Raw genomic sequence first — 23,305 nt, forward strand, 5'->3', positions numbered from 1 at the left:
TGTCATTTTTTTACAAAGATTCATTTATTTATTTGAGAAAGAGAGAGAGAAAGAGAGAGCGGGAGGAGGGGCAAAAGGAGAGGGAGAGCTCTTAGGCAGACTCCCTGCTGAGTGCGGAGCCTGATGCGGGGCTCAATCTTATGACCCTGAGATCACGACCTGAGCCAAAACCAAGAATCAGAGGCTTAACCGACTGACTCATTCAGGCGCCCCATGATGCCATTTTCGAAAAGCGAGTGACATGTGGTGTATTCCAAGTGACGGTCCTGGGTCAACACCGCCGCTAGCTTTTTCTTCCCTCCACCTCCTCCTCCTCGTCTGTTTTCTAAACTCTCATTAGTGTGTAGGTATGGGCTTTATTATATATAAAAGCAATAAAATCATTTTTGTAATTAAAGAGAAGAATGGAATTCTGGTCAACTGTGTCAAAGGCGAAAAAGTCAATGACAAGAATGATGTTCAAATTGGCCACCTCGCTCTTCAATCAGGGGTGCCTGGGGATGCCCTGGGGAACAGTGTCACACTGACATGGGGAATGGACTGCACAGAAGCTAGGAGTAAACAGGAGGGAGGGCAAAGCAGGACAAATGCAGTGATAGCAAGAGCAGAGGATGTTTTCATGGATGTGGGCCGGGACAAAGAAATGGAAGAGCAGCTTGAAGGGGATCCTTCAAAAGATGCTGCCTTCATTTTTTAAGGTGGGGAAGATCAGGGCATACTTGCAGGTTGAGAAGAAACAGAGACGGGAAAAGCATCGAGCTGATGGAGGAAGGTCCCAGAGGAGAGAGAGGAGGATGGACCCTGTACCTGGGAGGGCACTACCTTGGGAAGGAACATCCATTTCTGAGGCAGGAGGAGAGGATGGCTAACAATCCAGAGAAACTCCAATTGGGAGGAGTCAGAGGACTCTCCTACGTCAGGCCTCCACCCTCTGAGTGCAGCAGGGGATGGCCTTGGAGACTGGAAGATTCCATTTGAAATAGCAGACAAGGCAACCATCAGACCAGGATAGAAAGAATAAAATGAGCTAAATATTAACATAAAGCTTTGTGACACTTCGTTGTTCAATAATCACTTAAATCCATTTTCCATAAGGCAACATCCTTTTGAAATCATAAAAAAAATGATGACAGAAAGTTCTGAAAAGGAACAAAGAGAACTACCTTTATAATACTGATCACACGGCATCTCAAATTCATAGCCAGAAAGGACTGTGCTTCTAAATACGTTAGAATTCCGGAAAACCTTTCATGAAGCTTAGGGACAAAGATACATATTTTGAAATTATTAGAAAAGTCAACACTATTCTGTCCACTATTCTGAAGAGCATGCCTGTTTTGAGTAAGGAATCAGCCTGAAACGTCACGTTCAACTTCCCAATAAATTCAGAAGGACCTGGATGACGGTCACGTTCCTTGCCATTAAAGGGCATCAAGATTCAAAGAGCAGCTTATCGGCCTTGTGGAGACAGGCATGTTCCCCCCTGTGATTTTTAATGTATTTCAATAACTATCTAGTTCAGGGCAGATTACAGAGAAGAATGATGGCCCCGACGAGACTGACTGCGCAGAGTGAATGCGTTTCCTGTTCTGTGCTGGAAGAGCAGTAACTTTAGGATGGACTACATCAAGTTATGGGGTCCCTGGAAGCCCACCGTCCGGGCGGCTGGGACTCTTTCCCGCTGATCTTCAACAAGAGAAGCTGAGACCGCACCTGCGTTATCAGAAAAACGCCGCGGGGCTGGGCTCGGCCAAAGGGACATGCTCCAAGCCTTGCGGAATCCCAGCTGAAGGGGAAGCTGCCTCTCCTGGGACCATCCTGGGGGGATCCACAGCTCTCAACCCTGAACCCAACACTGCCACCTCCCTCCTCCTCTGGCTGCTCAGCCTTGAGTTGGGCAGCAGGTGGGGAGAGAGAAGGTATGCGGGAGCGCCCCGCCCCGCCCCGGTGGTTTCTTCAGATTTCAGACCGGACGTGGGAAAGCTTCACATAAAGGGGCATAGAATGAAAGAAAGTTTTCTTCCCCGCCTGCGTCCTTGTTCCCTCTCCTCTGAGACAGCACCGCCCGACGGCTTCTTGTGTTTCCTTCCTTGTTAACAGGTGTGTGTCCTTACGGCCCTTGTACATCCGCCACGCGTTAATAAGATGTGCAATAAAATCCCTCGGGGACAGGTAAGAGAAGGACAGTGAGAGAAGTCACCTCTCAAAAGAGTCCCTGCCCCGATGCTGCAGGGAGGGTCCCTACAGGGCATTTCCAGAACATGCCGCTCACACGTAATGGTCAGAGAAGCCATCCCGAGCGGCTCAGTTCCCAGCCCGGAGGCACCATGCAGACTCTTAAGTCACCTCCTCTTTCTGCGCCCAGCATAGCCCCCGGCAAAGTGGGCACCGATGTCCCCTCCTCCCAAAGGGCACCACGTCATGCACTTGCAGTTGGCAAAATGCTCCCGAGTGCTCTGGTGAAGCCGTGAGCGTGACTTTCCTGAGCTCGCCAGCCAGGGCGTGTGTAATTGCAGTCTGACAAACGTCCTATTTAAAGATGCACTCTATATTTCAACCCCGTAATTATTTAGCATTTATAGAGCGGACCATGATTGCTGAGGACTTAATAAACATGCGGCTAAATTGCTCCCTGAAACAGTCATATCCTGGAGTAAGGTGGGGAGAGAGGAGGCCTGCAAATAGGAGACCGCAGGTCCTGCCCGGAGCATGGCCGCGAACCCGACGCGCAAGGTGAGTGTCTGCAGGAAGGGGCGCTCTGGCCTTGGCCGTCCCTGGCCTTCCTTGCTTCTCCCCTCAAGCTCCTGGGTCCCATCGGACAGCCTTGAGATTACCCAGCAGCCAACGACGGTGCCTGGTAACCTTACTGAGGGCTCGGATCAGAGGGGCTTCATCCTTTGTCCTCCTTACGTGGGGCTTAGAACAAGGAGGTTACGAGCATAGAATTTAGGAGCATACAAACCCGACTCTCCTCTTGGCTCCCCATCTTACTGGTTATAGATACATATATGTATGCTTTAGGCTAGACTGCCTACCCTCCAGCTACAGCTTGGGCTCTAGATCTTTATCATGAGAGTAACAATAACTATCTTAGTACCTTTGTAAGAATTACATGTGACTAGTATGTGACAAACACTGCCATCAGCCCGGAACATAGTATCCCCCGAACACCAGCTAACCTCTGTTCCATGTGCTGACTCAGGGACGGGGGGAGGGGGGATGGTGTTGTGCGGACCCTGGGGAGCCCCCAGGCACGAACGCTCGTTTGCACTTCAGAGTTTAAAAGGCCTTCCAAGTACATCTCCCAGGCTCGAGATGCCTTCTCCGAAATTTAGGGAGGTCCCAGGGGCACCAGCGACATCACCTGCTCGCCCAACAGCTCCTCGGAAGCTCATCGAGGACTCTGCATCTCACCTGCCCCAAACCTACTGACTCAGCCTCCGCCTGTCAACAACATTCCCCAGTGACTCACATGCACACTGAACTCGAGAACAGCTGCTCCAGAGTTCGGCCTCCAAATCAAGACCACCCACCACCTTCTGGTTAAGTAACCCCGACCATGTGACTTCATTGTTCTGTGCCTCAGTTTCCCTAAATGCGAAAGAGGCCAAACGCAATACGCGGTTCACGGGGTAGCGTGAGGATAAAAGGAGATGACCAGGGAAAGCCTGGAGTGGAGTCTGGCACACAGTAAGGAAGACCAGTAGCATGTTTAGATGGCTTAGCTGGCAATTCAGCTGCTGTGTTCTCTCCGGGGATCTTTACAAGCGGCCTGCGCCTGGGACAGAGCGAGTATTATGAACGAGTATTACGAACGAGTATTAGCATCTTCATTTCGCCAAGAGCATGTTGATGCTCAGGGAGTTCGTGTGACGTGCCCGGGGTGAAGGGTCACGGATGGAGGCAGAATCGGAACCTTGAGGCCGTGTGGAGGTTCCAGCAGGAGGGGCTGGTTTCATCCGCTTGCCTAGAGCAGGCTGTCTGGGGACGTCCCGAGCGGAGCCCGCAGCTGCGGAGAAGGGGCCCTGTCCTGTCCAGCCAGAGCGGTCCTACTGACCCTGTCAACAGCTAGGTGGTGGCACCTGCCCTAGCCAGGTCCCCTCAGCTGGACCAGAGCCCAGGTGTTCTGATTCTACGCTTTCTCTCCTGTGCCAGCGCATCTGCTTCAGACTTGGTTAATCCTGGTGGAAAGCCAGAGTAATTATGTCCTTAAAAGCCTTTATGAGCCGCATGCTCGCTTGTGGTTTAAACACCTGGAAAGCGCGTCCCTTGTGATTGCCCTCGGTCATGCAGCGTTTCTGTTTCTAGGGGTTTCTATCTGAGACCCGGACAGGTTGTAACTGGAGGTTGTTGGAAGTGGGAAGGCCTCTTGACCCTCCATGAGGGTCTTCGACCCCAGGAATTACCTGGCCCATCTCGGCCTCACAGGTGGGTCCCTTGCCTTTGGGGTGGCCTTGAAGCCGGCAGGGAGTTCCAGCGGACTCCGAGCCGCCCCAGGGGCTTGGGATTCACCTGAAGCTTTTCCCTGCTCTCAACTATCTTCCAAATCGGCCCTGAAATCTGACCATCATTTGGCCTGGCCTTCCCGATACAGAGCGGTTTATGATTATAAGGTTTTTTCTAGACTGCTTAATACGGTGCTATAAAATAAGAGGAAACTAAATCGACAGAGAAAATGTGCTAGAAGTGGCTCTGGTGGTGGCCCTGTGGCCTTGGGGACTACCCTGGTGGTGACGTTGATGGCAGTGTCAGACAGGCTCCTCCTCTCCGTCCGGCTAGCACACTGCCTGGGACCCGTGGCCAGGAGTTGCTTGTCAGAGGTCATGTCATTCTGGGACTTGGAAAGCTCTAGAAAACAAATACAAGGGAGACAGGTGGGAGCACACAGCTTTGATAGACTCATGGGGCCCTCCGCTGGGAGTCCCTGCACTACACCCCGAGGAGCCCCCAAAGTCCCCCGAGGCTAGGCTTCAGCGTGGGGAGGATGGAACACCCAACCCCCAGCTCTGGGGCCTCAGGGAGCGTCCCCAGACACGGCGTGCCAGACACAGGCCCCACCGAGCCATGCACGGCACAGAGGAGCTGGATTCCCAAAAGGTGACTGTGTGACCACACACTGCTGTGGGCTAAGAGCCTCCGTCAGGGTGGGACTGAGAGGGCAGGGGCGAGGGGGAGGTCTTCCGACTATGCAGCCTGGACCACAGACGTGAGCATGAAAAAGGCAGCCTAGCAAACCAGCCAGCCTTTTAGAGGTTCCTTACAAAGACTTATACCTAAATACGACCTTTTGGGACCCTTTGAAGACAGGTGGAAGCAAATTCAGGATACCCCTACAATTATCTTAATAAGCAAACCCTGGAAATACAACTTAGTCTTGCAGCGTAACAGCGGTCGGGAATAAAGGTGAGTACCGTGGGACAGAAGGAATCCACACACAGAAGCGAGCGAACCCCTCGGAGATGACTTTGTCCTCCAAAAATGTCTTCCCTTCACCACGGGGTCCTTGACTCTCTCAAACATGACCTTGAAACTATCTTTAGAGCAACTCTCTCCCATAGATAACAAGGTGGCTCACGTATGCCATTTCTAATTTTCTGGTGGCCACATTTTAAAAAGAAACAGGTAAGATCGATGTTAACACTACATTTCATGGAACACAATATACCCAAAATATTGTTAAACTATATAATCAATATGAAAACTGATGCAACTTTAATTGGGTAATGGATGCAGAATACTTCCTAGTTTCTGGTGGACATTATGAAATGATCACCCCACTAGTTAGCATCCTTCCCCATGTAAGATTCTTTCAATAATTCTGTTTTCCCTGTGCTGTCCAATTAATGACATTTTTAGCACTGAGTTCTGGGATCTAGTGTGTATTTTACCCTTTTTCCTAGCAGGCCACATCTCAGGAGCCACCTGCCATTAGCGTGTGGGACAGACCAGCTCCAGAGCTGCCCATCTCCCGGTCCGCTCCTCGAGACACTATTTCTCCGGTGTCTCTGGCACATGCTGCTAGGGCGTAATCTGCATCTCTTTTCTCTAGAGGAGACCCTCCCCTGCCCCCCGGGATCCCCAGGCTGTATGGGAGCTCTCCTGTCTGAGAGCACCGCTGTCCACACTGTCCTCGGGTCTACCCTCCAGAGACCGTGGGACATCCTTCTGCGCAGGAAGCTAGCAGGTCCCAGCACACACCGGGCCCTCAAAGCTGACAGTGAACATGAGCTCCTCATACAGCCAAACCCCAGCCCCACTACAAAGGGGGGAGCCCCAGGAGGTGAAGCCCCCCCCTTAAGGATGGTGTCCTCCCCCTGCCCCAAAGCCCGTGCCTTCATCTGGTCCACCTACGTTCACAGACTAGGCAGGTGGCGTGCCTCCCAAGGGATTCTAAAGACCAGGCTTGCAATCGGCATTATGTGGTGAAAAGGAAAAGAAATAGCAAGAAGCGCAGAAGGGCCCTGAAGTGAAAACCATAGTTCTTATTTCCTCCTCCCTTTCAAGGGGGCCAGGTGTTGACATCTCTTAGAAATGCAGCTGTAATAAAAAGGGCTGGGACGGCTCCGTTCTTCCATCTGGACTGGCTTCCTGGGGCACCCCTTTACCTCGTTGCTCTGGGGCAGCTCCCCAAACCCTTCAGGCCAGGAAGCCCCTCCAGCCATCCCCCCACGGACCCCAGGTGACACTGGAAAGAGGCTGTCCTCCGCAGCACTTCTATAAGAAAGAGCTGCACAACGGATCAAGAGGGACAGGTGCCCCACAGCTCAGGACCAGAAGAAAGAGGAGTCACCCCCCGACCCGGCTGCGCGCCCTAAGGCAGAGATGGGGTGCAGGGTGTGTGGCCGAGCTCTTTCCCCAAGCAGCCGGAGCACGTGGGAGAGGCACTTGCCAGACTATCCCTCCCAGGGGCCCATTCGCCCCTACCCCTGGGCTGAGGTCTCCATCCCATGAAGCACTAGAGCCTGAACAAGCAGGGAGGGGGCCCAGGTTAAGGGCTTCAATCCGTGTCCCACGGCAGAGAAGAGATGCAGCTCTGCTCCCACGAAGCCCCCGCCCCCCAGGGAATTAGCCCCAGCTGCCCCCTCGGGTCTGCTGGTTTGCATGGACGGCATCGTCCCAGCACCCGAGGTGCTCAGCTGGCAAGTGTCGAACATGAGGGTGTGGCTCAGGTGAGACTGCGGGCGCGGAAGCCCCCAAACGTCCCCCTGTGGGTCCCAGCAGGTGTCGGAGGCTGAGAGCGACCCAGGACAAGATGGAACACGTGTCCTGCCTCTCTGGGTGCCTGGCTGAGGGGTCACCAGGTCCCAACTAACGATGAGGCAGGATTCCAGAGTACAGCAGTGCGAGGGGTTCTCGTAAGCCGAGTGGATTTAGGCAGAGGCTGTGCTTCTAGAAAGCGACACGGAGAAGTTTGGACAAGAAGAGCAGCAGCAGGAGCAGAGCCCGCGGCTGAGGCAGGGACTGGCCTTCAAGGCTGGCGCTGCAGGGACTGGCCTTCAAGGCTGGCGCGCACGGAGGGCGGATGTCGTCCGAGAGCCAGGCAGACTAAGGGGTGACTCCAAACCTCCGACCTCTACCAGCCAGCAGGCGGCATACAATTCAGCTGCTAAGTCCTCCTGAGGCCGAGGGGGACAGACCGTCTCTGAGGACGGTCACCTTTCTGCTTGTCTGAAAAGTGGTGCTTTGGTTTCAGTTGTCACGAAGCAGCTCAGAAGGGCTCGTAGGGAATACGGAGAACTAATTAAAATCAAGTAATGAGACTGTCTCAAGGCCAAGGGACAACACTGAGTCCATCCACACCCACCGGCGTGGGCAGAAGCTCAACAGAAGCGTGGTAAAAGGGACTGGGTCCCTGAAACCCTCTGCTGCCCCACGGGACCCTCTCTCTGGGCACCCTCGCGGGCCTGGGCTGTTGTATGCAGTTTGCGGCTTAAGATCAACAGGAAAGGGGCACCTGGGTGGCTCAGTGGGTTAAGCCTCTGCCTTCAGCTCAGGTCATGATCTCAAAGTCCTGGGATCGAGCCCCACGTCCGGCTCTCTGCCCGACAGGGAGCCTGCTTCCCCCTCGCTCTCTGCCTGCCTCTCTGCCTACTTGTGATCTCTCTCTCTCTGTCAAATAAATAAATAAAATCTTAAAAAAAAAAAAAGATCAACAGGAAGGACTATCCGAGCAGAGGGACACTGAAAGACACAGGATTCTAAGCAGTGGGAGTTCTGGGCTCCTCACGTCTGCGAATCACATGATTGTTGCCCATTGAGCAAGATAAATTGGCCAAGATGGAAAGAAGAATGGACAAGCAGTTCTGTGCAAAGGACAGACACCGGGCCGTGCCTGGCGGGAAAGCTCCCAGATCTCATTCCCCAGAGCTGTCCCACCCCACTGTCCTTGTGGGGCCCTGGGACAGGCTGGGGCAACTGCCCATACTGGTCCATGCCAGCTGCTTCCCACCATGTGCTGAGCTCTGGCAGGTCTGGGCAGCAGTGGGGGTAAACTGAGGCCAGTGGGCTGAAGGGTGTCTCCTCTTTTCCCAGGAAACCAGAGGCCGCCTCTGCGGGTGGAGGGTGAAGGGCTGGGGTGTTGGCTCTCCCCAGGAGCTGGAGACAGAGAGGTCCCCTTGGCCGGCAGTGAGGAGAACACATGCAGGGGCGTCCACTTACTTTTCATGTGGGTGGTAACAGACAGAAACAAATTTTCCACGGATTTATTAAATCCTTTAAACTGACCAAGTTCCTGTAACTAAAACAGAGACAGAGGAGAGAGAATGAGAGTTACAGCTGAGAACTCGTGTCTGCCCAGCAGCCTCCAGGCTGCCAACCCCCAATGCCGGCAGGTGTGAGCGAGGCGCACGGGCTCCGGGTGCGTGTAGGTGTGTGTGCGTGCATGTCTGTGGAGGGGAGAGCACAAGCCTCTCAGGAGGCAGGGACCCTCTTACTCAGACGCCTTCCTCTGAGGTTAGACACCCGCCTTTCGGGAAGGGGCATCAGCAGGGGTGTTGACATGGTGACAACTACCTCCTGGGAATAACGCCCGATATTCCGCGGGCTCAGACCGTACTCAGGTGGACTCCTGCTTCCTTAACCAGCTCTTGTATGACCCCACCCCAGCTCCACGCAGAAAGGATGCCAACACAGCACATAACACAGTGGCCAGTGGTGGTACCAGGCTCAGAGCACCAGGCTGGAGCCAAGGAGTTAGTCCACCCCGCTAAGCAGGAGAGAGAAGAAAAAGGAAGCAAAAGTGACAGAAAGGAGGTCACTTTCCCCTTCAAGTCCCATCCTGCCATCCCTCCCCCTACCCTTCCCCATCCCTCCTTCCATCTGCCCCATCCATCCCTCCACCCATCCATCCACTCCTCCATCAACTCATCTGTCCGTCCATCCATCCATCCCTCCCTCCATCCATTCCTCCATCTATCCATCCATTCCTCCATCCATACACCCCTCAGTCATCCATCCATCCATCCATCCATCCAGGAACTATGTCTTGAGCACATCTGTGCTGGGACAGTTTCAGAAGATCTAGAATCTCAAGGAGAAAGTGGAGCAGAATTTTGAAGGTCATTCCAGGGTCTCAGCTTGAAACTGGGAAAAGAATAAATAGACTCTTTCTCTCACGAACATATGAACATGCCCTTCTATGTACAGATGTAGTTACTCTCTTCAATTCACAGAAGAAGAAGAATAACGAAAATAATCAAGACCATGCGTTTTCATGGTACTTTACAGTTTCCAAGTACCAGCACAGACATCATTTCATTAATTTCTCACACCAGCCATGGGAAGCAAGTTAGCGAAGTATAATTATTTCCGCCTCCCAAGTGGGAACCCAGGGAACCTCCCAAAGATGACACCACTAATTTCTGTGGACAGAAAGGGTCCTGGTCTATTTTCTATTAGCATCTGGTCCTGGTCTATTTTCTGTTAGCATCTATAAGTACTCAACACACACACACACACACACACACACACACACACACACACCAGCACTCCCACACCCATGAATCAAACACCTGTGAATCAACCTGTGTTTATTCCTCTTTACATCCCCAGAGACCCGACACACGGCAGCCGATTCAGGCCCCCCACTAAGGAGTGCAGAGCACACATAGGGAAGACAGTCAACAAAATGACAAGAGTAAAGTGGCAGGGATGCGGGGTGCAGGTGGGGATGTGGGGACAGGTGAAGACGTGGGGAGCAGACAGAAGGGGAGTCACTGCTAATGCCCGCAGAGCATGGTGGGAGCACAGGCACTGGGCAGGCCCAGCACATCCGGCCTCCATGGCCTGCTTCACCCACAGGTGGATCCCTTTGCTCCCGCAACCTTGGTTCAACCTCTCAGACCCCCTTCTCCCTCCACCCCTCCCACTTCCCCGTCCCCAGGGAGGCGCACAGAACGGACACGTTACCCTCTGAGAGCTGCTACTGCACTGGCTTTCGCTCAGAGGAGGTGGGGTCGGAGGAACCACAGAAATCTTGCTGCCGAGGAAAAACACAGGAGTAAGAAAAGGGTTACGAACGATTCAACTATTAGTCCAACAAATACACGGGACTCGCCATCATCCTGTAGTTAAAGTTCTCTGATCTTTCTTTTTTTGCTTTTACTTCCTCACATTTTAGAAGAGGATCGGGCAGCCCTGCGTGGATCTGCTCCTCCGGGCGGGTCATCCTTTCCTGGTGTCGGGATGCGGCCGATGAGCACTGAGCTGCCCCCGGCCTCGCGCTCCACGCGTGTGGTCGAAAGGAGCCGGGCCGCTCCGGAGCCCAGCGCACGTGCATGTCCCCTGCGGGACAGCTGAGCCCGCGTCAGCAGAAGTGCCAAAAACGCCATGAATGCCAAAATCACGCAGGAAGGGAATCAGAATGGGGGAGGGGCGCCTGGGCGGCTCAGTCCATTAAGCACCTGCCTTCAGCTTCGGGCATGATCCCAGGGTCCTAGGATCAAGTCCTGCATCCCGCTCCTTGCCGGGCAGGGAGCCTGCTTCTCTCTCTCTCTCTCCACCCCCCTCAAATATTTTCTCCCTCTTTCTCTCCAATAAATAAATAAAATCTTTAAAAATAGAAGAAGAAGAAGTTAGCATCTCACAGACCATGCCTCATTGCTGCCAATTTTATTCCACGGAGCCTGTGAGGCGTCAGGCACTGGGCGTTATGCTGGAGATGCGAATGATTCATAAAAGCAAATGCTTGGTTTAGAACTTCGCCCTCAAAAATAATATTTCATTTTCTTACCACATTTCAGAATTTAGGAAATAAAACCTTTAGTGAGAAAATGCTCTGCAAGCTCCCAAGAAGGCTCTTCATAAGAATGTGGAACTACCTCTGTTTCAATCTTTTCCAGGTACTTTATCACTTAAAAAAAAAAAGTCACATTCCAGAGCAGCCACGTCTGAAAGTCAAAAGATCTCAAGTTCTTTCAGCGTCCTTTGTTCCCCAGGCCTGGAGGGACCAGGACGGTCTGCCCTCGCCCTCTCCCCACACTCACCTCAGCTCCTGATAAGATTGTAAGAGCTTTGCTCCGGCTGTCGCGTGTTTGCCTGGGAGAGATACCAGCAAAGGTCATTCATTAGTGAGAAGACAACCTTGGTGATGCACACACAGGAAATAATCAATTAAAATTATTATTTTTCTAATACCACTTCTTACAGTTAAAAAGTAGAAGACCATCTTGGGGTGCTAGAAAGGCTCTAAAATTCAGCTGTGGTAATGGTCGCACAACCCTGTAAATTTGCTAAAAATAATTAAATTATATTATATGTTAAAAATACATGTTAAAAAACAGATGACGTTTATGCTCTATAAACTACATCCCACAAAAGTTGTTCAAAATGAATTCATAAACACGAACATACACATAATCGCTGGGAATGACTGCTTTTAATAAGAGTTGACATAGGGTTAGAGTTTCTAAATCTAGAAAATTGGAAAAGCAGTCCAAGCTCCCAAGCTAACATTGGTCCTTTGGAAACATTTAATAATAGCATGACTATATTCCTTTAAACATTCCTTGTTATGGGGATTAAATTAATCTGTTAAAAAATGTAATCTACTTATTTGTAGTTACAGAGGCCAATGATTTCCTCAGTAAGACTCTTCTGATATAGTACTCCTTTTGTTTCAAGGCAAGGGGATTTTATGATGTATTAAGGCCCCAAAAATAGAACTCTCCAAATCCATCATTCTGTGAACATGATGTTTCCTGGCCCAGTGCATAGGAAGAGGTTGGGCTGTCACCCCGGCCTCCGCTGCCCCATGCAAGGCCGCCACGCTGTCTAGCTCCCGTGTGGTGTGGGGAAGGTCTTAATCCATTCCATAGAAAGACTTACATACACATTCATATCATCTCCATCAGACAAGAAGCAGGGCTGGGAGGACTTTGGGAGGGGAAGGCAAGCGTCTCTGATATCAAGGCCCAAACCCTAAAGACAGGAGGCGGCTGACCCCCCAGGGGAGGAGTTCCTCACTGGAGCCGGCCTCAGGGAGTGGGAGAGCCCCGAACTCTCATGTCAAACTCTGAAACCACCTGTCTGTGTGCATTTTGGGGGGTTGGTGATGGAGTTCACCAGATTCTCAAAGGAGTTCATGAGCCCTCCCCACCATTAAGAAAAGCGTGTTTAAGACAGATCAGAAAGGCCTCCCCGAGGGCCGAGAGCTGCACCCGCAGAATCAGCCTGCAACGGGGGGAAGCCCACCTCCGCTCGAGCGCCTGGACAGAGAGCAGCGAGGCCAGAAGGAAGAGAACTGAACCTGAGCACCTCCTGGTCGTTGTCATGAAAGCAGAGAAAAACAAGGCAGAGAAAAAGAAAAATCAGTAACACCATCCAGGGTGTCCTGGGTGAAGACGCAGAACCCAAGGGGCAGCAAGCTCTGAGCCCATGAGCCGGCCGGTGCGCTCACCGTGGGCGCTGGCTCCCTTCCCACGGTCTGCCTGCTGTAGACGCTTGCCATCCTGTCCCTGGACTGTGGTGACAGTGTCCCCAAGGCACAGCCACCTGGCACAGCGCCCTCTCCCATCGATGCTATCCTACTACGGCCTAAAGCCCTTCAGTGACTCCTCACTGCTATGGCCCAGAGTCCAAGCCCCACGCAGCCTCCCTGGGCCTCCACACCCGCCTGGGCCCACCCGGCCTGCCCACTGTCTCTCCCCGCACAGACACTTTCTACTCACTCCGGCTTACCCCCACCTCATCTCCTAGCGCCCACTGCCCGGGCGTTTCTACCTCAGGTCCCTATCTCCATCCTCAACTCTGGTTAGTCCCCTACACCCCATTTCCCAGTACCCCGCGGGAGGTCCCAGGGAAGGCCGGGCCGCAGACGGCTCTCTGCTGCCCCCTGCTGGCCGCATCGGGTCTGGGCGGCTGCGCTTGGGCTCCGCAAACCTTCTCTGCAGAGTGAGAATTCTAGGCTCTACCTAGTCTCTGTCCTCTGAGCCTGTGACAACAGCCATACACGATATCGGAACTACGGAGGGGAGGTGGGGGGAATGAGGCAACTGGGGGTTGGGCATTGAGGAGGGCACGTGATGGAATGCGCACTGGGTGTTATACGCTGTTGATGAATCAGTAAACTCTACCTCTGAAACTAGTAACAGGTTATATGTTAATTAACTGAATTTAAATAAAATTTAAAAATAAATAAAATTTTAAAAAATAAAGAGGGGTATGTCTGTGCCCCAATTAAACTTGATGGACATTGAAATTTGAAGTTTTTTATTTTTATTTTTTTTAATGGGTTACAACTATTCTTTGGACAATTCCAAAATGTAAAACTCATTCTTAATTCGCAGGACGTACAAAAACGAACACAGGAACAGGTCTGGCCCTCGGGTCCTACTACACCCCCATGTGCTTTCTACTCCAAGAGTGGGCAGCCCCGCCCCCTGCAGCAGCGGCTGGGGGCCTGTGGGCAATGCAGAGTCCCAGGCCCAGGCCCACTGCATGGAATCGAGGTCTGTTCTCTGAAGTTTGGGAAGCCCTGCCCTGTGGCCAGGTCCAGCTCCCCTGTTTACTTCCTTGTTTATATTATATCCCTGTTACCTCCTCTAGTCCCTCCGCTGTTTCTTATCAGAGGCTTCCTTAAAAAGCACTATTGACTTTCTGTTAATGTAAAAATGCAAGTAACAGGGGCGCCTGGGTGGCTAAGCCCGCGGGTGTCTGACTCTTGATTTCTGCCTCTCAGGATCTCGGGGTCGTGGGACTGACCTTCCTTCTCTTCAAGCAGACTCCCTGCTGAGCAGAGTTTGACCTGGGGCTCAATCCCACTGCCCTGAGATCATGACCTGAGCTGAAATCAAGAGTCAGACACAACCGACTGAGCCCGCTGGGTGCCCCAAAGTCCTACTCTTTAGCCCTGTGACTGTGACCTTATTTGGAGAGTCTCGACCACACGGGGAGGACTCTGAGGACACAGATCCCATCTTCCTCATCTCAGTGTCACCAGCACCAGCAGAGGCTTTGTCTCACTGGGCAAGGTGGGGGGGGGAGGTTATAAATATGACAACAGCAACCAGAACTATTTTAACAATAAGTGTGACCTCCTCATTCCAGCTGAGCGACCAAACAGGTATGAACAGGTCATTGGGGCGTCTGGTGGCACAGTTGGTTAAGTGGCTGACTGATTTTGGCACAGGCCGTGATATCGGGGTCGTGAGATCGAGCCCCACACAGGGCTGTGAGCTCAGCAGGGCGTCTGCTTGGGATTCTCTATCCCCTCCCCTCCCTCCCCCACTTCTCACGCTCATTGGCAGGCTCTCTCTAAAATAAATAAATAAATCTTTAAAAAAAAACGAAGGTCGCCGCTGTCTCATGACCTGGCCTCCATGTGACTCACCCATTCACCCATCTCCACTGGGGCGAACACACAGGAGCCCTTCGCGGAGATAAGCAAGACACAAGCTCCGCTCACGGTCCCGCACGGGTCCGTTCCCGCCACCGAGCGCAGCTGTGGTTTCCAGAGCCAACACCCGACCCCCCGCAGCACACGCGTGTCTGCGACAAGTCGCTGTCTACGCACCCCTTCTCGATTGAAAGAGAGCCGGGAGGAGGGCGCTTCGCAAGCGCCCCCACGGGCCGGCCGCCCATCTCAGCAGCCTCCGCGGCCACGCCGGCCGCTCGCGCTCACCGCCAGCCCCCCAGTGCCCTGCAGCCCGGGACGGCAGCGGTGGCCGGGGCCCTGCTCCCCCGACTCTCACCACCTGGGGGACACGGGCCCGAGCAGCCTCCGTGGAGCCCCCATGCGACACCCTAGGGCAACGGGATCAGGCCGGTGAACCATGTTGTCCGGTGGACAAGCAGCCTCGTGTCCGGAACTCTGGGATCTGTGCGGCTTCTTCGTCTTCCGAGACCACCGTTAACCTCCCCTGCCAGACCGTGAGGCCCCGCAGCAACCCTTGGTTAGGGAAGTCCCACACAACCGTCGAGTCCTGTGGGGTCCTGATGGGGAGCGAGCAGACCATCGAACAGGATGGGGGCCTGGCCCACGACCACCTCTCCGCTGGCGCCCTTGGCGGGGGTGGGGGGAGCAGCATCCCCCGTAGGAAACCACACTCTGGAATCCCAGGTGTGACCCGAAGCAAAACACAGGTGGGGCGACCCCACATGGAGCTCCCTGCGAATGAGGCAAACGTGCCCCTTCCTCAAGATACTTTTGTTTACCCCTAGGAGTTGGTTGTAATATACGGATGTTGTTAGAACAACACCTTTTGCTGATTCTTCCGGAAAAATCATCACAATAAGCACACAAGTCTCAGATGTCTATGATGCAAACCGTACCCTCTTAGAGGTGGCTCCCTAGTACAGTGCTCAACCCGCTCCACTGTATGTGACCGTCCTGATAGTTGGCCCACACTGGAGCTGGAGTATCCTCGAAATTCTAGAAAAGGCGAATAAAACCAGGAGTTGAAAACAAACAAACAAACAAAACCAGGAATTGCAGGGTGGGGGGGGGGGGTGTTGGAGAATTACAGTGTGTTTTAGGACTTTTTTCTTTCATAGGAAAGGAAAACATCTCTAGAACGATAAAGTTTTAGACCAATTTTTTTGCTCACATATGCAAAATGGAAAATGTCTCAACAAATTTGACCTAGAAATCCCTCAGCGTATAATCATGACGTCCTGTCATAAGTGGTTTTAAAGCTGGATTCCAGAGCCATTCTTAAATATATTTTAGTCTTTAGAGAAGCTTTGAGCTTAAATAGCACTGGGGCCAAGGTACTGCCCCAGGATAAAAGAAGATAGAGCACAGTACCGTGAATCAGCAACTAATGCTCTCCAGGAGAGCAAACATTAATAATAGTCGATTTATAATCCTGTTGGCAGAAAAGCTCTCTCAGCCAGTGTCCTTCTGCCATGAGACATTACTCTTCTGCTTAGTCACAAGACAGAAAAATAATTTTTTCTCCTTAATTAAGCCCTATATTAGTAGAAATTCTGGATGACTTTCATGTTGATAATAATCACCAGGAGCTGGACAGTAACTCTTCCACAAAGATACACTTAGGCTGTCGGTTAGAATGACTGGCCCAGGTTTGTTGAGGACCTAGGGGCTAACAGAATATAGACTGCCTTCCTGCGTCCTTGGATTTTCTCTAAAAATTGAATGTAGGGGTTTAGGAGTCCTCTATCCTCAAGAATTTGGATATTAATCCCTTATCAGATATGTGATTTGCAAATATTTTCTTCCCTTCCATGGGTCACCTTTTTACTCTGTTGACAGTGTCCTCTGATGCACAAGCTTTTCATTTTGACGTAGGACAATCCAGCTGCCCTTGAGAATCTAAGCAATTCCATTTTTGAGTCTGACTGTGAACAAAGCCAAAGGCACCATGAAGTCGAAGACGGCTGAACTAAAAAACCTGCCTCCAAGGACCATTACCTAGAAACAGTGGGTGAGAACCAACAGTTTGAAGGTCAAGGGCTTCCTTCAGCAGGAGTCATAAAATCGACCTGACAGTCTCTGTTCTAACTTATTCAAATGGGCCCGTCTGAAAATCTATCCGGGACACAACGAGGAATTCAATCAGCTGGGAAAACTACCTCTAGGGCTCACACCCCTTCCTGTGGGTTTGTGTTCATTTTGTCCTCCCTCTGAAGGAGAGTAGTGAGGAGGAAATATCGAGAGATAAGATGTCACATTTTCTTTAAAATAAAGCAAGAGCATATACCAAATTATGTATCCGGGAAATAAACATGATTTCATAAAGACGCTGTCTCGTGAATGTAAGTACATGAACTAGGTGGGCACTTGATCTGTAATCTCCAGAAAGCTTTCCTCGATCATCCTTGCAAAATCCACCTGCTGAATTGCATGGGAGGAAGGTCTCTACTGAGCCAGCAAGCAGAGAGGCAATCAAGTCAGGGCTTTGTGATAGGGTCACCCCTACTTACTCATACCTACTTCTTTTAATTTGTAAGCCCAAGAGCTCCAACCCCCACACAGGGAGGAGCAGGCTCTCTGCTGAGCAGGGAGCCCAACATGGGGCTTGATCCCATGACCCTGGGATCATGACCTGAGCTGAAGGCAGATGCTTAACTCTTTGAGCCACCCAGGCACCCCAGCCTCCCTAAATTGTTGTGTTTCCCAATTACTAACAATGGAGTGAAAGTCACAACAGATTGTTTATATATAACATTTAACTATTCTGAAACTTGAAAAAATACTAGTATTAAGAGTATTAGTATTGTCCTCTTTCTGCTCTTACACTCAAATATCAAGCAATAAAATATCACGGGTGTAAAAAAAAAAAAAAAAAAGTAAAACACGCATTCACAGCAAGTAGCCAGAAGAGGGCGCTATCTTTATAAGCTTAGCAGAAGCAAAAAAAATGAAAGATGGGTTTTCAGTTTCAGTTCTTTAAGTTATTAGTGATCTAGAAAAGTGTCATCAAAATTGCTCATTATATTTGCTACTTTACCAGTGGCTCTCAAACTTAAAATGCATAAAAAATGATCTGGGCACTTGTTAAATACACACTCTTGAGCCACACCTGGTCCCATGGAATTAGGAACTTTGAATTTGAAACAGCTTTTGCAGCTGATCCTGGAGCAGGGTTCCCAGAAGCCACAGTAAAAACTCTAGGCGCAGAGATGGCCAAGTGCCCAAGGGGGGAGGGGCAGGAGGTGACCGTACCAGATGGCTGGGTAGCTAGCTGCCTGCAGAACACTGCAGACCCCACGGAGGTCTGCATGCTTTAATCATTCCGACTCACCCCAGATGAGCCACAACTATGGCTTACAGGGAATTATTTTAAGACAACAAATTATTTTAAGACAACAACAATAAATATCAAATTATAAAATCTTAGAGGGGAACTAAAGCCAGTCTATAATCGGGGGGGGGGGAATTTAAGAAAACCAAAATCTATAAAATATTTTTTGTACCCTTTACCCGCAAAATAAAAATTGGAATTCATCTTTTCTCGCTTTTAAACTTTTTAAGTGTTGGAAAAGTAGCACAACAAACTGCTACAATTAATATCTTCATTGGATTATTCCTTAATACCTTGTCTACTTTCAAGGAAATTTGGGGAGAATTTACCTTAAATGGCACACGTCCAACAGAACCATTAAAATAGGTATATAAAAAGGAAATGGGGTGACAGAGGGCATAATGATTCTTGGAATTCCTTCAATTGAACATTAAATTTGGCTCTAGGTTTCTGGATAAAAAGGAAAAGGACTCTACAGAGAACATCACCTTGTGTTTCCAAGCAGCTCCATCCTTACTCATGTCATTCACTCACTCACTCATTCCCTCAGAGCTCCAACCCTCAAAGAATTCTACAGGAAAAGTTAAAATTGAATGTATACGCCCAAGAAAAAACTTCTTCTGTCAAAAAAAAAAAAAAAAAACATAACGACACAGGTGTGGCTAACAGGACAGAATAGAGCGAAGAGCCTTATCATAAAAAGAAATTCTGTAGAAGTTCAAACAGGTGGGAGATAGTCAACCCTGCTAGGAATTAGATGAATTCAAATGAAAATGATGGAAAACCATTTCAGACAACCAACGTGATTTAGCAAACTGATATAGTTTGGATTGTTTTTATGAACAATTTCCACTGGTAAGGGGAATTGCCCCTTCCCAGGGGCAATGTTCCTAACCTCTCATCTTATCCTTCTCTTTCTAGAAATATTCAGAGATGTGCCAAAGACTTATCTACAAAGATGTGCATTGTACTTGTATTTATTATTTTAATAATATCATAAATTCCCAAAAATGTAAGAGCAAAACCAGAAGTTCTCTCATTGTACACAATGGTGATTTGGTTCAGTAAGTGAAGTCATATTCCAGTGTTGGAATGAGAGGCGGTCATCAGAAAGTATGTAGTTGATGGGGGATAAGGATATGCAAAAATGTTCTTTGTAAATTATTATGTGAAGAAATAGTATAAAACTGTATGTACAATTTGATCCCAATTATGTAAATCTATTAGCTTGACTCAGAGAAAATCGTCTTCATTCAATCATTTTTACCTAAAAACATCAATTTCCTAATGGTTTAATCTCAATACTTTTAAAAATGTGTGTGTAAAGTTATGTGTGTATATGTGTATATTTGTATACACACATATACACAATCTACACTTACAAACATAGATACACTGATTCACCAAAGAACGGGTATGATGTATGATAGACACGAAAACGTTAACAGAAGTTTTCAGGGTGAAGTCATTGTCTTCTTAACATTATTTGTTATGCTTTTCTTCACTTCTCAATTTTTTTTTCACTTTTTTAATGTGAAATTTTTTTAACTTTTTAATGATTTTTTTTTTTAACACATTCAGAACAAATGTAATTTGCAGTCCCGTTTCAAGGGATAGGAGTTCGAGGTGGCCAGAGTGTGGTAGGACCACCCACGCACCCCGCCCTGGTGGTTCAAATGAGCAACGCTTCCCCAGGGTAATTTTGCAAACACATCAAAGCCTTTCAGGTGCTCACAGCTTTGACCAGCCATTCTTCTTCTTAGAATCTCTCCAAAGGAAATAAGCAGAGATGCCACGATACCTGAACAAGATGTTCATCACAGAGTTATCTGTAATATGAAAGTTTGAATACAGTGATATACTCCCTGACAAGAGGGAACAGGCTGGGGGCGCCTGGGTGGCTCTGTCCTAAGTGTCTGCCTTTGGCTTAGGTCATGATTCCAGGGTCCTGGGATTGAGCCCCACATCAGGTTGGTGGGAAGCCTGCTTCTCCCTCTCCCTCTCCCACTCCCACTCCCCCTGCTTGTGTTGCCTCTCTCGCTGTGTCTCTCTCTTTCAAATAAATAAAAATCTTAAAAAAAAAAAAAAAGAAGGAGGGAAAAGAAGAAGGTTGAGTATATCCATCTGATGTATTTTATGCGGCAGTCAATGTATGTTGGGATCACTCTTAATAACCTAAGAAAATGTTGGTGCTATATTGAATTTTAAAAGCAAAATTAAAACTTATATATATTCTGATCATAAATCTGTTTTAAAGAAGTCTGTACGCCTGGGAGCGCCTGGCTGGCTCAGCGGATGGAGCATACAACCTTTGATCTTATGGTTGTGAGTCTGAGTCCCATGTTTTGGGTGTACAGATTACTTAAAAATAAAGTCTTTATAAAAAGAAATGTAAGTCTGTATGTGCCCACACATGCACAGAATCACCTTGAAAGAAGACTGGAAGACTGTGTGTGTGTGTGTGTGTGTGTGTGTGTGTGAGATCTACAGCAGTTTGTTGAGTGGAGAGATTTTTATTGCCTTCTGTACACTGTTCTGAATTTCCCAAATATTCTGCCAAAAGTATGCATGACTTCTACAATCAGAAAAGGAACACCTTTTATCAAAAGAGAAAAGAAAGTTCCCTCCTTGCAAAATGGAGGATGGAATATGGGGGAAGCAGGTGAACTTGTGGGGACCTGCTAGAGCTCCGGCTGTTAGAAGTGGGAAAGAAGAGCGGGGTGAAGATTCAGGACACTGGGGAGGCAGAAGTGTCGGGACTTGCTGACCAAATGGATGACAGGAGGGAGTCAGGTCTGAGGCTCAGCTGTGGGGATTGGGGTAGGGAATACAGACTCGGGCGGCCAGCTTGCTGACGGGCTCCGGGGTCACTGGCCTTCTGACCCACCCTGTGCCATCCCTCCTGCTTTAATAGAGCGGACCTGTGTCACCGCGGGACAGAGCAGAAATGACAGGGTGTGCTTTGTGAAGCGGAGCCTAAGAGAGAAGTTCCCAGGAGTTCTGGGTAGCTGAAGGCAGAGGATATTGCGGGACGAGGAAGTCTTGAGGATGGATGGGGGGAGGGGGCATGGTACACAATGTGAACACATTTAATGCCACTGAACTATCAGGTTAAGAATGGTTAAAATGCAAATTTTATGTTGTGCATGTTTTATCATAATAAAAAATTTTTAATATAAAAAAGGCCAGGCTCTGCTTTTGTCTCTCAGGGCCCTGGGGGCCCGGAGGGAAGCCAGCCAGCGCGCGGTAAGCACACTCAGGCAGCCCTGCAGAGAGCCGGGGTGGGGAGGACCTGGTCTGTGTGTGAGCCCCCCACCCCCCGCCAGGGGGAAGCAGATCCTCCAGCCCCGGACAAGCCTCCAGCTGAAGACAGAAAGCATAAAATAAGATTGTTTTAACGTTTGGAGGAATTCGTGAATCCAGCAATAGAAGGGGGCATGGGTTTGAGCCGTCTCGTACTCATCTGTGCCTCGTACCACCGTATCGTTTCTCCAGCTTCCGATGAGGATGTGGAGGCTGGAAAGGACCAGGACAGCAAACCCCGCGGACAGGCCTTCTCCGACTGCCGCGCCCCGGCGAGCGGGCTTGCGGCGGGCTCCCCACAGGGCCCACCAGAGGGCGCCAGAGAGACCAGACGGCGGGAGGTTGCTGAGCGCAGCCCCCCGTCTGGGAAGGGTCTGCTTCCTGCGGTTCCCACCGGGGGTTCCCACGGGCCTCCCTTTTTGCCTCTCTTCCTCCAGTAAGACCTGTTTCACCGATTCCCTAAATTAAATCCTCTTTGCTCAAATCCCCACATGGTTCCTATTTTCCTAACTGGTCCTCAGCCGATACAGCAGGTGGACCAGAGTCCACTCGGTTACTGGGCCAGCTTGTCTGGTGCGGGCACAGGTGTAAGTCAGGGGGGTTCCCACCTGCCCAGGGGAACCGTCATCTCACCCCAACTGCCCTTCCAGCAGGCTCCTCGCCTGCAACCTCCCCCCACCCGAGCTCAACTCACACCTGTGCTCCCCCAGCTCAGCACTTTCCTCCGTCTCTCTGTGCCTTTTGAGCCCAACTCCCCCTAAATTGGACAGTAAGAAAATGAGACCCTCAGTATGTGAGGAAGCAGTTGTAGAGGAGGATGGAATTTGGGGGTTTTTTTCCTTGTTATTCTTTCTTTTATACCTTGGGAGTAACAATAAGAGAAAAGGGTGATTTGTTCTCAGGCTGACTTCATTGTCTACTTTTTTTTCTTGACCTTTTCATTCCTGTGGAAAGTCACTGGACAAAGAAGAGAAACCCAGGAGTTCAGGTTCATTCCTGTCCTATTCCTCACGTCCTCTCACTTCTACTCAGCAGAAGAGCACCAGAGAGATGATGAGAAGGTAAGGGGCGTGCACACCTGTGTTCCCGCTTGCGAGTTCATTTCCCTCACGGCAGTAACCATACTACAGCCTCAACAGTTTCCAGGAGAGGTCTTCACGGAGTTGTTGTTGAAAAATTACAGAAACTTCACTCCCCACCATCTTACCATTAATGAAATAGGAACTGAGTGAAAAAAAAATGAGAATCTACCACCTGACCCCAGCCCCCCAACAAAAAAGGTATTTTTAAAATTTTAAGTACAGTCAACTTTCCAAGGTGGGGCTCGAACTCACAACCCTGAGATCAAGAGCCATTTGTCTACCAACTGAGCCAGCCAGGCACCCCCAACAAAAAAGTATTTTAAAGTATTTTAAAGACACAAAACAAAGCAATAAAACTCAGACCTCATCCTGCCATGCTTGTCTAGATTATGCCCTAAAGGGGGATGACAGCCCCAGGGAGGAGAAAAGGGTGGTTAGTGGATGTGACAAATTTTAGTCCCAGTACAGATACAGAAATACACCTAGGGTAGTAAACTCTCATGGGTGGGTAGTATTCAGGAAATAGTGTCAGGAAGCCTGCTTGGGATGGGAGAGAGGGTTGTCAGGAAACACGCTGAGAAGCGCTGTCCTGGGTGAGCCACACCCACTTGCCCACCCTTTGGCTCGAGCATACCCGTTAGCACTGTCCTTCCTTCCAGATTTGTAAGAAACTCTGCAGAAACATCATCTTTGCTTGAGTAAGAAGGGTCTGGAATA

At 50.0% G+C, this 23,305-nt stretch overlaps 1 protein-coding gene across 4 annotated transcripts in view; it reads right to left on the bottom strand.

The window, feature by feature from the left end:
• LOC111158716 (synaptotagmin like 3) overlaps positions 1-23,305 on the bottom strand; it is a 73,746-nt gene that overhangs the window by 24,272 nt on the left and 26,169 nt on the right. For 3 of the 4 annotated variants that reach the window (XM_022520939.1, XM_022520940.1, XM_022520938.1), the window contains exons 4-7: positions 11,484-11,535; positions 10,408-10,477; positions 8,659-8,737; positions 4,724-4,848 (exon numbers count right to left, since the gene is read on the bottom strand). In XM_022520939.1, coding sequence (XP_022376647.1) covers positions 4,724-4,848; positions 8,659-8,737; positions 10,408-10,477; positions 11,484-11,535 — 326 coding nt within the window. The remainder of the gene's footprint in view (positions 1-4,723; positions 4,849-8,658; positions 8,738-10,407; positions 10,478-11,483; positions 11,536-23,305) is intronic. The other variant, XM_022520941.1, reaches the window with a different exon arrangement.

This window comes from Enhydra lutris, unplaced genomic scaffold (genome assembly GCF_002288905.1).
Source record: "Enhydra lutris kenyoni isolate GAN:26980312 unplaced genomic scaffold, ASM228890v2 scaffoldscaffold62, whole genome shotgun sequence".
Classification (NCBI taxonomy): domain Eukaryota; kingdom Metazoa; phylum Chordata; class Mammalia; order Carnivora; family Mustelidae; genus Enhydra; species Enhydra lutris.